Source organism: Myotis brandtii, unplaced genomic scaffold (assembly GCF_000412655.1).
Source record: "Myotis brandtii unplaced genomic scaffold, ASM41265v1 scaffold34, whole genome shotgun sequence".
In the NCBI taxonomy this organism is placed as follows: domain Eukaryota; kingdom Metazoa; phylum Chordata; class Mammalia; order Chiroptera; family Vespertilionidae; genus Myotis; species Myotis brandtii.
This window is the reverse complement of record NW_005363098.1, coordinates 2,394,949-2,407,454: the sequence shown is the minus strand read 5'-3', so window position 1 is coordinate 2,407,454 and position 12,506 is coordinate 2,394,949. Positions and strand designations below refer to the sequence as shown.

At 38.7% G+C, this 12,506-nt stretch overlaps 1 protein-coding gene across 4 annotated transcripts in view; it reads left to right on the top strand.

The window, feature by feature from the left end:
- The window catches only part of LRBA (LPS-responsive vesicle trafficking, beach and anchor containing), a 566,714-nt gene that overhangs the window by 219,665 nt on the left and 334,543 nt on the right, over positions 1-12,506 (top strand). For all 4 annotated transcript variants that reach the window (XM_005871408.2, XM_014543868.1, XM_014543867.1 and 1 more), the window contains exon 36: positions 2,379-2,487. In XM_005871408.2, the coding sequence (XP_005871470.1) occupies positions 2,379-2,487 (109 nt within the window). The remainder of the gene's footprint in view (positions 1-2,378; positions 2,488-12,506) is intronic.

The following is a 12,506-nucleotide window of genomic DNA, read 5'->3' as shown; positions in this document are numbered from 1 at the left end:
GGGCGGGTCCCATGGGATCAACAGGGCGGGGGGAGCGAGCAGTTATGGCTGCACTCAGTCCTGCCTTCAGAGGCCCCGCTTCTCAGTGTCCCAGCAATTGCTGCAAGTACCTCCAAGAGAAAGCTGCCCTCGAGTTCCGACCAATGCCAGACAGTCCCGCTTCTCCATGATGAGTCTAGGTCTCCGAAGACTCGCCCGGAACTGGAGCTCAGAGCCTGAGACTTCCTCCCGATTGAAAAAGTCAACTGCATCAGCCGCCAGACAGTCCCGCTTCTCCTGTATGAGTCTAGGTCTCCGAAGACTCGCCCGGAACTGGAGCTCAGAGCCTGAGACTTCCTCCCGATTGAAAAAGTCAACTGCACCCTCAGCCGCCAGCCCGCTCTGCCTGCGCCTCTGTACTTTAGTATTTTACTTCCGCGCCGCACCTCCTCTGAGTCTCGGTATGCTTTTCTCTTTCCTTCTAGTTGTAGAATTTCCACTCAGCCAGCCTTCCTGTGGTTCTGGGTGATGTCCGTTCCATCTTTTAGTTGTATTTTTGAAGTGGTTGTGCAAGGCAGCAAACTCTGGTGTTTACCTATGCCGTCATCTTGCTTTCTCCTCCTGGTCTATTTCTTATTTCCTAAGGTATATCTGGGTTCCTTCTGTAAGAATAGGTAATCTACTAGGACCTCTCTACCTTGAGAGGTTATAAAATCCAACTTTTGTGTCCCTAGCTCTGTAAGACTGAACACAACTCTGCTTAGCTTCTCTGTTCCCACCTGTGAACAGCAAGTACTTAAATGGGAAAGTCAGGCTGCATGTCATTTGCATGCTTTTTTTCTCTAGGATCTTGGCTCTTTAAATCTTGGAAACTCTTCAGTATCTTTAAAAAGGTTGATACATAAATTTAATTAAGCATTTTTAGTTTTTTTTTTGTTGCGTAGCTAGTTTCATGAAAGCTAATCTGCTCTTGCCAGAAGGATAACTTTTTTGCTGTTATATTCTTCAGAGATTTAGTGCAGTGATTTTTAACCTTTTTTTTTATCTCATGGTACTCATACACTAATTACTAAAATTCTTATGATACACCAAAATGTATATTACAGTTTTTGATGATCTGACAAAATATTTTAGTATAATTTTGACTCCTTGACACCGGATGGCTATTGTGTTGGTTATTGTCATTTTTTTATTTGACAATCTAAGGGGAATAAAGGTCAGTGCTTTTTGCATGTTTTAAAAATTCTTGTGGCACACTGGCTGAAAATGGCTGATTTAGTGTGAAGTAATATTACTTCATTGGGTATGAAGTCAGAGAAGACAGGAAATATTTTTTCATTCCCAATAACAGTAAAATATGTTGTGTATGTGTATACATATATTTAATTGATAATATTCATATTTTATTTTTTCTTTATTGTTTAAAGTATTACATATAGTATTACATATGTCTCCTTTTTCCTCCATTGACTTCTCCCTGGCCACTCCCTGACCCCCCCCCTCATGCCCTCATCTCCTAGTGTCTGTGTCCATTGGTTATGCTTATATGCATGCATACAAGTCCTTTGGTTGATCTCTTAACCCCTCACCCTCTCCCCTGCCTTCCTTCTGAAGTTTGATTGTCCGTAAATGTTTCCCTCCACGTCCCGCGTGGTTCAGGGTTCAGGGCCTAGAAGAGGAGGCACACACAAATGAAAGAGAAAAGACACGAGATAATTTGGAAATATTGAGGGACCAGGCGGGTAAGTCCAACTCAGAAGAAAGGACTTCCACTGGTGCTCAGGCCGCACCAACCTTTTATAGTCAGAGGTAAACAAGGTAGTGGTTACCATAGTTACATTCTTGTGAGGAGTTTCACTTGTTTTGACCATATTACACTTCCTGCACTTCCCTCAGCCCATTACCTTCCCAGATAAGATCTGGGGAGTGTTATAAGGTCAAGCCTAATTATGCTAAGAGGACTGTGCCCTCTAAGCTGGGACTTGTTTGTGACTTTGCCAACAGGTCAGTCTCAGGCTTAACCCTATATCAGTTTCCCACATTTGATGGTCTGTTCAATGCTTCTCTGTCTCTGGATCTATTTATGTTCATCAGTTTATGTTGTTTATTCCACAAATGAGTGAGATCATGTGATATTTATCTTTTTCTGACTGGCTTATCTTGCTTAGCATAATGCTCTCCATGTCCATCCATGCTGTTGCGAATGGTAAGAATCATTTCTTTTTTACAGCAGCATAGTATTCCATTCTGTACTAGTAGATGTACTGCAATTTTTTAATCCACTCATCTGCTGACGGGCACTTAGGCTGTTTCCAAATCTTAGCTATTGTAAATTGTGCTGCCATGAACATAGGGGTGCATAGGTCCTCTCTGATTGGTGAATATTCATATTTTTATAGGTTGCTGAGCCAAACAATGAAGGATCATCTAGTAAGAGTTGCAAATGAAGCTGAATTTATCCTGAGCAGGCAGCGAGCAGAGGATATTCACAGACATGCGGAATTTGAGGTAGGTTCCACATATGTTTGGTGTGAGGAAGTTACCAATGCATAGGTAAAATGGCAGGATTGTGTAAGCAAACATGTCACCAAAAAATTAAAACTTACTTTGTGAGAGAATCACAGAGGTTAATAGAGAGATAGTGCAAGTCTCTAGCCCTCTGGTCTCAACTCAAATTCATCTACAAGTTAATTTGCAGCAGCTTCTGTGTTTGGGTGAGCTGGGTGTTGAATGTGGTAGTTTTAATATAAAATAACTTAGTGAAGGGCCTTTGTCCTCTCTGAGCAAGACAGAACTATTTAACGAAAGGAAAACCCCTACGGAAGAGATAAGATCTATGTTTCTAGAGAGAAGCTGAACAAGGGCATGGAGTTTCTTTACCCTTGTGGTTTGAGAGCTCGCTAACCTTTGGAGCAGAGGAAATGAGGGAGCATATAGCTTTCTTCTGGGATCCTCACTGAAGGACCAAGTGACGATCTATCCAATGACTTCTGCGTATTCAACAGTTACACCTGAACATGTGTAACAGGTGTTAATTCATAGAGGAAATTAATGGTATTGTAGCTATATAAATTAGCAAATTTGACACCTAAGGTGAACTAGAAAAATTTGGTAAAAATATTTGCTATTTATTGGAAAAAAGTTAAAATCACCATCTGGGTTCTTTCTAACATGTTATGAACAGATAATTTAAATGTTGCTGATATTTTTCTGGTACATTAAAGAAGATGAAAACCTCCCCAGTGCATTTTATACAACCTGAAAAAGTTATTGGAACAATAAAACTCCAAAAGATAAATATTATTTAAGAATATGGGTACAAAATTCTAACTAAAAGTTTAATCAACATACTCCACAATGAAATAAAATAATTATATACTAATTATAAGTATATACTAAGAATTATATACTTAGATTTTATTCATGGAATTCAAAGATGGTTTAATATTAAGATATCTACTTCTTAAGTAAATTATATCTAAACAAATTAAAATAGAAAAATTATGTCAAGATACCAGTAAATGCAGAAAAAAAGCACATGTTAGATTTTAGCAGCCAGTCCTAAAAGACTTTGGGGAACAAAAAGTATACAAGTGAATTCAGTACCCCATTCCCTTGTTTATTAGTCAGAGTTTCTTAGTATCCAGGTTCCTTCTTTTGACTCAATTCTTTTTCTTTTATTTTTTTAATGTACAAGAGGCTCATGTGTGCTGTAAACTTAAACTTCTTTTATGTTTAAGAATATTTCCCTGCTGTCTTTATATTGGAGTAACATTCTGATGGATTTAAAATTCTTGGCTAACACTTGCATTCCTTTAGAACTTTATAGACATTGTTTTGCTTTCTTCTGGCTTTGAATGCTGCTTTCAGAGAAGTTCGAAGCTGGTCTGATATTTTTCTCAGTTGATGATTTGCTTTTTCCTGTTTCAGATTTCTTTATTTGCTCATGAAGTTCAATTTCAACAGCAGTATGACTCAGTAATAAACATTCATAAAATTTTCCTGGATCATAGTCTTTAGTTATATTGTAAATTCAGTTCTTGGAAATTGTTTTAAATTAAAATTGGAAAATTCTCATTTTATTTTATTTTTCTTTACTTAGCTATACATTCATTAATCTATATCACATGTCTGTTTTTCATATCTCTCTTAGAGTTACTTCTTAATTGCTTTATTTTCTCTGATCTCTAACCATCAGTAACTAAGTTTTTAGTGTTTTATTTTGTACCTGATGTTTGTAATTTATTTATCTATAATGCTTATGTTTTGTTCTTCATTTGATAATTCAGGTCTTCAACCTCTCTTTTCACCTTAGCTATTTTGATATTTTTATGTGTGTGTTTTTTAGTTATGTTATTGTTATGTTGATCATTACAAGGAAATAATCATGAGGAATTTCCTTTATATTTTGTTATATATTCTCTTGAGATTCTTTGTCTTTTGTATAGAATCTCCCAGTTTTATTTGAAGAAATTACTACTCAGCTTGTTTTTTATTGATTCATTGGTTGGTGATATACATGCTTAGAATGTACTTGCCTGGATTTTCTATTGGCTTAGTCAAACAGAATATTTCAGTGACTTCTTCCCTTCTCCCCAGTGTGAGCTACAGTCTGAATTTTGCTATATTTTTTGGCCAATATTGTATAGACTATCACGAAGAGAATGAGAGACATCTTTGAGATGGGTGAGGAAACTTCCCAGCACATCTAAGTTTTGCTTTCTCTTTAAGGTTTTGTTAAGTATTTGTTAAGTTCATTTCATCTTATTAGAAGCTATGGACAATTCTTATCAGGGCAAAATGTGCTTAGGCTTTGAATCATGATGTCATTTCAGAGAATAGTCTGGTGTCTGCTTCTGTCCTGGGAAGTCGGCCCTGATTTTCACTTCCTTGCTTCACTATGTTTGGCACTGTAGTTTTTCCAGTATCTTCAATGAGAAGAAACGGAGATAATGATACCTCCTAGTTCCGGGGATGGCGAACCTATGACACGCGTGTCAGAGGTGACACACGAACTCATTTTTTTGTTTGATTTTTCTTTGTTAAATGGCATTTAAATATATAAAATAAATATCAAAAATATAAATCTTTGTTTTACTATGGTTGCAAATATCAAAAAATTTCTATATGTGACACGGCACCAGAGTTAAGTTAGGGTTTTTCAAAATGCTGACATGCTGAGCTCAAAAGGTTCGCCATCACTGTCCTAGTCAGTTTGTTTCTCTCTCTTTATATGAAGGCATTAAGAAAAATTCTCAGAATTTTGTCAACTCACCATATTGCTTCGGGCATATCATTAAGAACTGAGCTTTGTTGTACCCTTAGTTCTAGTCCCAGTATCTTTATTTTCCCCATGGCAACCAATTATTTAATGATCCATACTGTTTGTTAATTTTTTTGTTGTTGTTGTTTGGTTAATTTTGTTTAATTCTTTGTTGTTCAAAAGGATTTTATTTGCTAATTTTTTAGGAATTGAAAGAAGAAAAAACAATTTAGTTGCCTTGTTAGCCCTCCGACCTAACCTGGAACATATCTTTCTAATTTGTTATGAAGAAGTTACTTTGTAACTTGGGGGGTGAGATTATAGTTCACTCTTTTTCTTTGATTTTTAGTGATCATGGAGGTGATTTATGTGTTCTTGTGTGTATGAATGAGAGAAAATGAGGAAGGAGATAATGTGGAATTGAAAGAAGGAAAAATAAAAGAAAAGAGGAAAAATACTTCTAAAACACTGTGTTATGCAAGAGTTAAACTGACTTGAACCAACCAGTATACGTATTTATATATACATATATGTTTTAACTAATTTAATCCTTGCAATAAACCTCTGAAGTAGTGCTGTTATTGCCTCTTATTTTATAAATGATAAAACAGCATAAGGAGGATATAGTCCAGAGTTAGAGCTAGAATTCAGATCTATGCAATTTATCTCTTAATCTCTAATCTATGCTTTTGATTCACATTCATTAGATTTCTATAGAATGTGTGATAGGATTTATTGTTGGCATACACAGCAGCTTTATTTTTAACTATATCATTTTATGTTTTATCTAGTAGAGTTTTTTATTTTTTATTTTTACCTTTGTTTTGTAATATTGTAATATTATAAAGTGCTAGAGGCCTGGTGCACGAAATTCGTACATGGGTAGGGTCCCTAGGCCTGTCTGGCGATCAGGGCCAATCTTTGGGCCAACCATCAGAGTTATCGGGGCCCCCACTTGAACCCACATTGGCCTGGTACTGCCCACTTGGCCCTGCCCTCACTACCGTCGCCAGTCCCCTCCCTCTGTGGGGCGACTGGCAGAATGACCAGGGGTCTCCTGCTAGCACCCACCTTGGCTGGCCTAGCACCACCCGCTTGCCAGCCTCACTGCTGACGACACCCGCCACCGCCGCTGGTCGGGGCCTTCGGGCTGGGGGCACCAATGTTGAGCATCTGCCCCCTGGTGGTCAGTGCGCATCATAGCAACTGATCATTCCGCTGGTCGTTCTGCCATTTGGTTGATTTGCATATTAGGGTTTTATATAGATTAATGATAATAACATCTATGTATATAAAAAGCCAACGACTGGAACCCTGTAATGACCGGTCGCTATGATGCCTAATGCAGCCAGCGAACCGGTCCGATTGTGGGTGGGGTCAGCGGCCAACCTCCTATGGCCCCTCCCCCCACCCGGCCCCACCCCAGATCAGCCCCCTAACCCTGATTAGGGGTGTGGCCGGCTGGCCAATCGCCTGTGGCCTATCCCCCTGGCCAGCTCTGCCCCTGATGGGCCCCTACCACCCAGATGGCCCGTGGCCCCTCACCCAGCCAGCTCTGCCCCAATCGGCCCCCTGCCACTCCGATCAGGAGGAGTGCCCGCCGGCCAACGGCCCGTGGTCCCTTCCCCTGGCTGGCCCTGTCCCCAATCGGCCCCCACACACACCATTCGGGATTGGGGTCGGCCAGCCAACCACCCACAGCCTCTCCCCCACCTGCTGGTCCTCGATCGGCTCCCCCCTCCCCATTCAGGGGTGGGGCCGGCCTCTCCCCCCAGCCAGTTCCGCCCCCAATTGCCCCCCCACTGCAATCAGAGGCAAGGCTGGTGGCTACGGCCCCTTCCCCCAGCTGGCCCTGCCCCCAATCAGCCCTCCCCACACCGATCAGGGGCGGGGCCTACCAGCCAATTGCTCATGGCCCTTACCCCCCGGCCGGCAGGCCCTGATTGGGCCCCGATTTGGGCCAACCTCCCACTCTCTCCTCCTCCTGACAGGCCCGGCCCTGATCCGCCCCAATTGGGGTCGGGCTGGCAGGACCCCACCCGTGCATGAATTCGTGCACTGGGCCTCTAGTATTTAAATAAAATCCAGGTTTTTTCAAATAATGTTATTGTTACCTTAATTTTTAGTGGAGAAAATAGATTTGTTGAAATATGGCACTTGAAAGTCTCTTTTAAGAGAGCAAGCATATCTTTTTAATTCTTACGAGGCTTATTTTCACAGAAAAAGAATTTCCTTTATTTATGCCACAAAACCCAATTGATTGAGGCATGTTCATGTTTAATATATTTCTAACTATATTGCTCTTAAATCTTAAATAATGCTACAAGATGAAGCATATTTTTTCCTAGACAGCTTGTATCCTAAAGGTTATCTATATTCAGCCTTGAATTTATGCTGTCCATTCTTTAATAATATATCTGAACTTTATCTCCTACTAGCTACTTCCTCCTGCAAAGAAGAGATGTTGTCATGTATTTAATATACCATTTGTGGTTGCAAAGTAGCTGACTTGTTTCATTTATTATCAAGGGATTGATGACAGTGTAGATCTGAAATGCTCATCTTCTTAGTTCATTGCATGATTATCTTTTGAGTGGGACGTTCTTGATATCTTCAGCTTTTGATTTATGTAGAGGTTCCTTGAATGTCATGACATCATTGATTAGGTGTACATCTTAACATTATTTTTTAATCTTAGAGCTATAAACAGAATGTTTATTAAAACACTGTATGTGTAAAACATTGGACACTGTTTTGTAAATATGGTGTGTAAATGGGTACATACCATTCATTACTGTCTTTTTGTTATAAGATTTGTCTATCAAAGTTAAGTTTATTTAAACTAATGTGATATATCTGTAAAACGTGGTCAAGATTATCAGATAATAACAAATTTTAGGAATCTATGTAAGTTAAAATCCACTTCAATAAGAATTTCTTAATGTTCTTTTAGCTGATGTTGCTTTGAATTTCAGTTACTATACAGTAGAACTCCCTTCGTATTAGTTTCAATAGAACTGCAAACTAGTTGTCCAGTGATCTTATTTGAAATAATAAAAGTCTTTTTTTTTATGAAGTAAAGGCCATGAGAGCACTTGATTAATTCTTAATAAAGCAATGTATATATTTTTTTTTAGATGAATTCAACTGTTTTCATATTAGCAAACAAAATATTTTTCAATAGAATACAGAACTTTTTTGGTTAGTTAAATACTTTGAAATTTAAAAAAATTAAACACTTCTATAGCACCACTTATTCATCTAAGCTCTTAACAAATATAAAACAAATATTTATAATTAATCTTTGAGGTAAATTTTATCATCTTCCCAGTTTGAGAGCGAAGGAAACTTGAAGCACAGAGAGGTTAAGTGACGTGTTCTATGTCATACAGCTAATAGGTGGTGAAGGTAGGAGCCGAGGTCAAGTAGTCTGATACAGAGTTATGCCCACATTGCTCTGTGGCTGCTCTAATATCATCTCATCTAATAAGTGGTTTAATACTTTTTCTTTTTTTCATTTCACCACCAAAACAGATATGTGAAGTATGGAGGGTAGATTGAGAGAATGTGATTTAATTTAGTCTTGTTCACATAGCTAGTAAATCAATGATTTTGAAAGAGAAACCAGATCTCAGAACAGTAATCCAGTGTGGTCTCTGTCTTCACACCTCTGTAGACCTCATAGTATCATGAACTGTTTTGCTGTTGAAATAATATATTATTCAATATACACTTGAATGTTCTGAAGGAATGTGAAGCACATTGACAAATATTAGAAACCTAAATTACCAATTTTAGAATTGATGATGATTTATCGAATTTATCTTTTAAATATTTGCATTTTTTCTGATTAATGGTTATTTGCTTTTCTTTGTTTAAAATAAATTTTTATTTTTCTAATTGTAAAGGTGATACATATTTATTATAGAAAGCTTATAAAATAATGAAAAATAAAAATAACCCATTGTCACCCTGGCTGGTGTGGCTCAGTTGGTTGGGCATCTTCCCATACACTGGAAGGTTGCTGGCTCCATTCCTTGTCAAGAGCAAGTGCCTAGGTTGCGGTCTTGATCCCCTTTAGGAGGCATGCAGGAGGCACTGATCGATGTGAGAGTGGAATATAGATGTTTCTCTCTCTCTCCCCCCATTTCCCTACATCCCTCTTTAAATATCAATTTAAAAAATCTTAAAAAAATCATCCATTGTCTAGCTGTAACAACTATTTATCCCCATTATTTTTCTTTTAACTTTAATTTGAAATAATTATAGACTTACAAGAACTTGCAAAAGCAGTACAAAGGTGCCATTATACTCTATTACATTTTTTTTAAAACACTGCAATATATTTTATTTTGGCTTTAGCCTTTTATTTTTGCAAAGTTTTTTTTTTTTTAAATTATCTTAAGTTTTACACATGTCTCCTTTTTCCCCAATTGACCTCCTCCAACCCCCCCGCCCCAACCATTCCCACCGCGGGCAAACCCCCACCACTCCCGTGTCTGTGTCCACTGGTTATGCTAATATGCATGCATACAAGTCCTTTGGTTGATCTCTAACCCCCCCACCTCCCCTGCCATTTGTCTCTAGATCTATTTTTGTTGATCAAATTATGTTGATTATTATATCCCACATATGAGTGAGATCATGTGATATTTAACTTTCTCCAACTGGCTTATTTCGCTTAGCATAATATTCTCCAGTTCCATCCATGCTGCTGCAAATGGTAAAAGTTCCTTCTTTTTTATAATGGCGTAGTATTCCATTGTGTAGATGTACCATAGGTTTTTAATCCACTCATCTGTTGATGGGCACTTAGGTAGTTTCCAAATCTTAGCTATTGTAAATAGTGCTGCCGTGAACATAGGGGTGCATATATCCTTTCTGATTGATGTTTCTGGTTTCTTGGTATATAGTCCTGGAAGTGGGATTACTGGGTCATATGGCAGTTCCATTTTTAACTTTTTGAGGAAACTCCCTACTGTCTTCCACAGTGGCTGCACCAGTCTGAATTTCCACCAGCAGTGCAAGAGGGTTCCTTTTTCTCCACATCCTCGCCAGCACTTGTTGTTTGTTGATTTGTTGATGATAACCATTCTGACAGGTGTGAGATGGTACCTCATTGTTGTTTTGATTTGCATCTCTCGGATTATTAGTGACTTTGACATGTTTTCATATGTCTCTCGGCCTTCTGTATGTCCTCTTTCAAAAAGTGTCTACTTAGGTCCTTTGCCCAGTTTTTGTTTAGATCGTTTATCTTCCTTTTGTTAAGTTATATGAATTTTCTGTAAATTTTGGAGATAAAACCCTTTTCTGAAATAGCATTGGCAACTATTTCTTCTATGCAGTGGGCTTTCATGTTTTGTTGATGGTTTCTTTTGCTGTGCAGAAGCTTTTTATTTTGATGTAGTTCCATTTGTTTATTTTCTCCTTAGTTTCTATTGCCCTAGGAGCTGTGTCAGTAAAGATATTGCTATGACATATGTCTTCTATTTTGCTGCCTATGAAGTCTTGTAGGATTTTTATGGTTTCCTATCTTACATTTAAGTCCTTTAGCTATTTTGAGTTTGTTTTTGTGTATGTGTAAGTTGGTGATCTAGTTTCATTTTTTTGCATGTATCTGACCAAATTTCCCAGCACCATTTATTGAAGAGACTGCCTTGACTCCATTATATTATGCTCTTGCCTCCTTTGTCAAATATTAATTGAGCATAATGGCTTGGGTCGATTTCTGGGTTTTCTGTTCTGTTCTGTTGATCTATATGTCTGTTCTTGTGCCAGTACAAGGCAGTTTTGAGGACGGTGGCTTGGTAGTATAGCTTGATATCTGGTTTTGTGATCCCCCCAACTCTGTTCTTCTTTCTCAGGATTGCTGTGGCTATTCAGGGTCTTTTTAAACAAATTCCAGATGAATTTTTGGAGAGTTTGTTCTAGATCTTTGAAATATGCCATTGGTATTTTAATGGGGATTACATTGAATCTGTAGATTGCTTTGGGTAGTGTGGACATTTTAATGATGTTGCTTTACCAATCCATGAACATGGTATGTTCTTCCATTTGTTTATGTCTTCCTCTATCTCTTTTTTTCAATGTCCTGTAGTTTTCTGAGTACAGGTATTTTACCTCCTTAGTTAAGTTTATTACTAGGTATCATTTTTTTTGGTGCAATGGCAAATGGGATTGTTTTTTTAGTTTCTCTTTTTGTGAGTTCATTATCCTATATAATAAAGAGGTAATATGCAAATTGACCATCACTCCAACACACAAGATGGCCGCCCCCATGTGGACACAAGATGGCCAGCAGGAGAGGGCAGTTGGGAGGGACCAGGCCTGCAGGGGAGGGCAGTTAAGGGTGACCAGGTCAGCAGGGGTGGGCACTTAGGAGCAATTGGGCCAGCAGGGGAGCAGTTAGGCGTCTATCAGGCAGGCAGGGGAGTGGTAAGGGGGTGATCAGGCTGGCAGGCAGAAGTGGTTAGGGGCAATCAGGCAAGGAGGCAGGCGAGTGGTTGGGAGCCAGCAGTCCTGGATTGTGAGAGGGATCCCAGATTGGAGAGGGTGCAGGCTGGGCTGAGGGACACATCCTCCCATGCACGAATTTTGGGCACCATGCCTCTAGTTGGTGTATAAAAAGGCCATAGATTTCTGGGTGTTAATTTTGTATCCTGCTACATTGCCAAATTCATTTATTAGGTCTAGTAATTTTTTGATGGAGTCTTTGGGGTTTTCTATGTATAGTATCATGTCATCTGCAAATAAGAACAGTTTTACTTCTTCTTTTCCAATTTGGATGCCTTTTATTTCTTCTTCTTGTCTAATCGCTATGGCTAGCACTTTCAGTACTACATCGAACAGGAGTGGTGAAAGTGGGTATCCCTGTCTTGTTCCCGTTCTAGGGGTAATGAGTTTAGTTTTTGCCCATTGAGAATACTGTTGGCTGTAGGTTTGTCATATAAGGCTTTTATTATGTTGAGGTATGATCCCTCTATTCCCACTTTGCCAAGAGTTTTTATCAAGAAAGGGTGTTGGATTTTGTCAGATGCTTTTTCTGCATTGATTGATATGATTATGTGATTTTTGTCTCTCAGTTTGTTTATGTGATATATCACATTTAATGATTTGCAGATATTGTGCCATCCTTGTATCCCCGGAATAAATCCCACATGGTCATGGTGAATGATCTTTCTAATGTAATGCTGGATCCGATTTGATAGAATTTTGTTGAGGATTTTAGCATCTATTTTCATCAAGGATATTGGCCTGTAGTTCT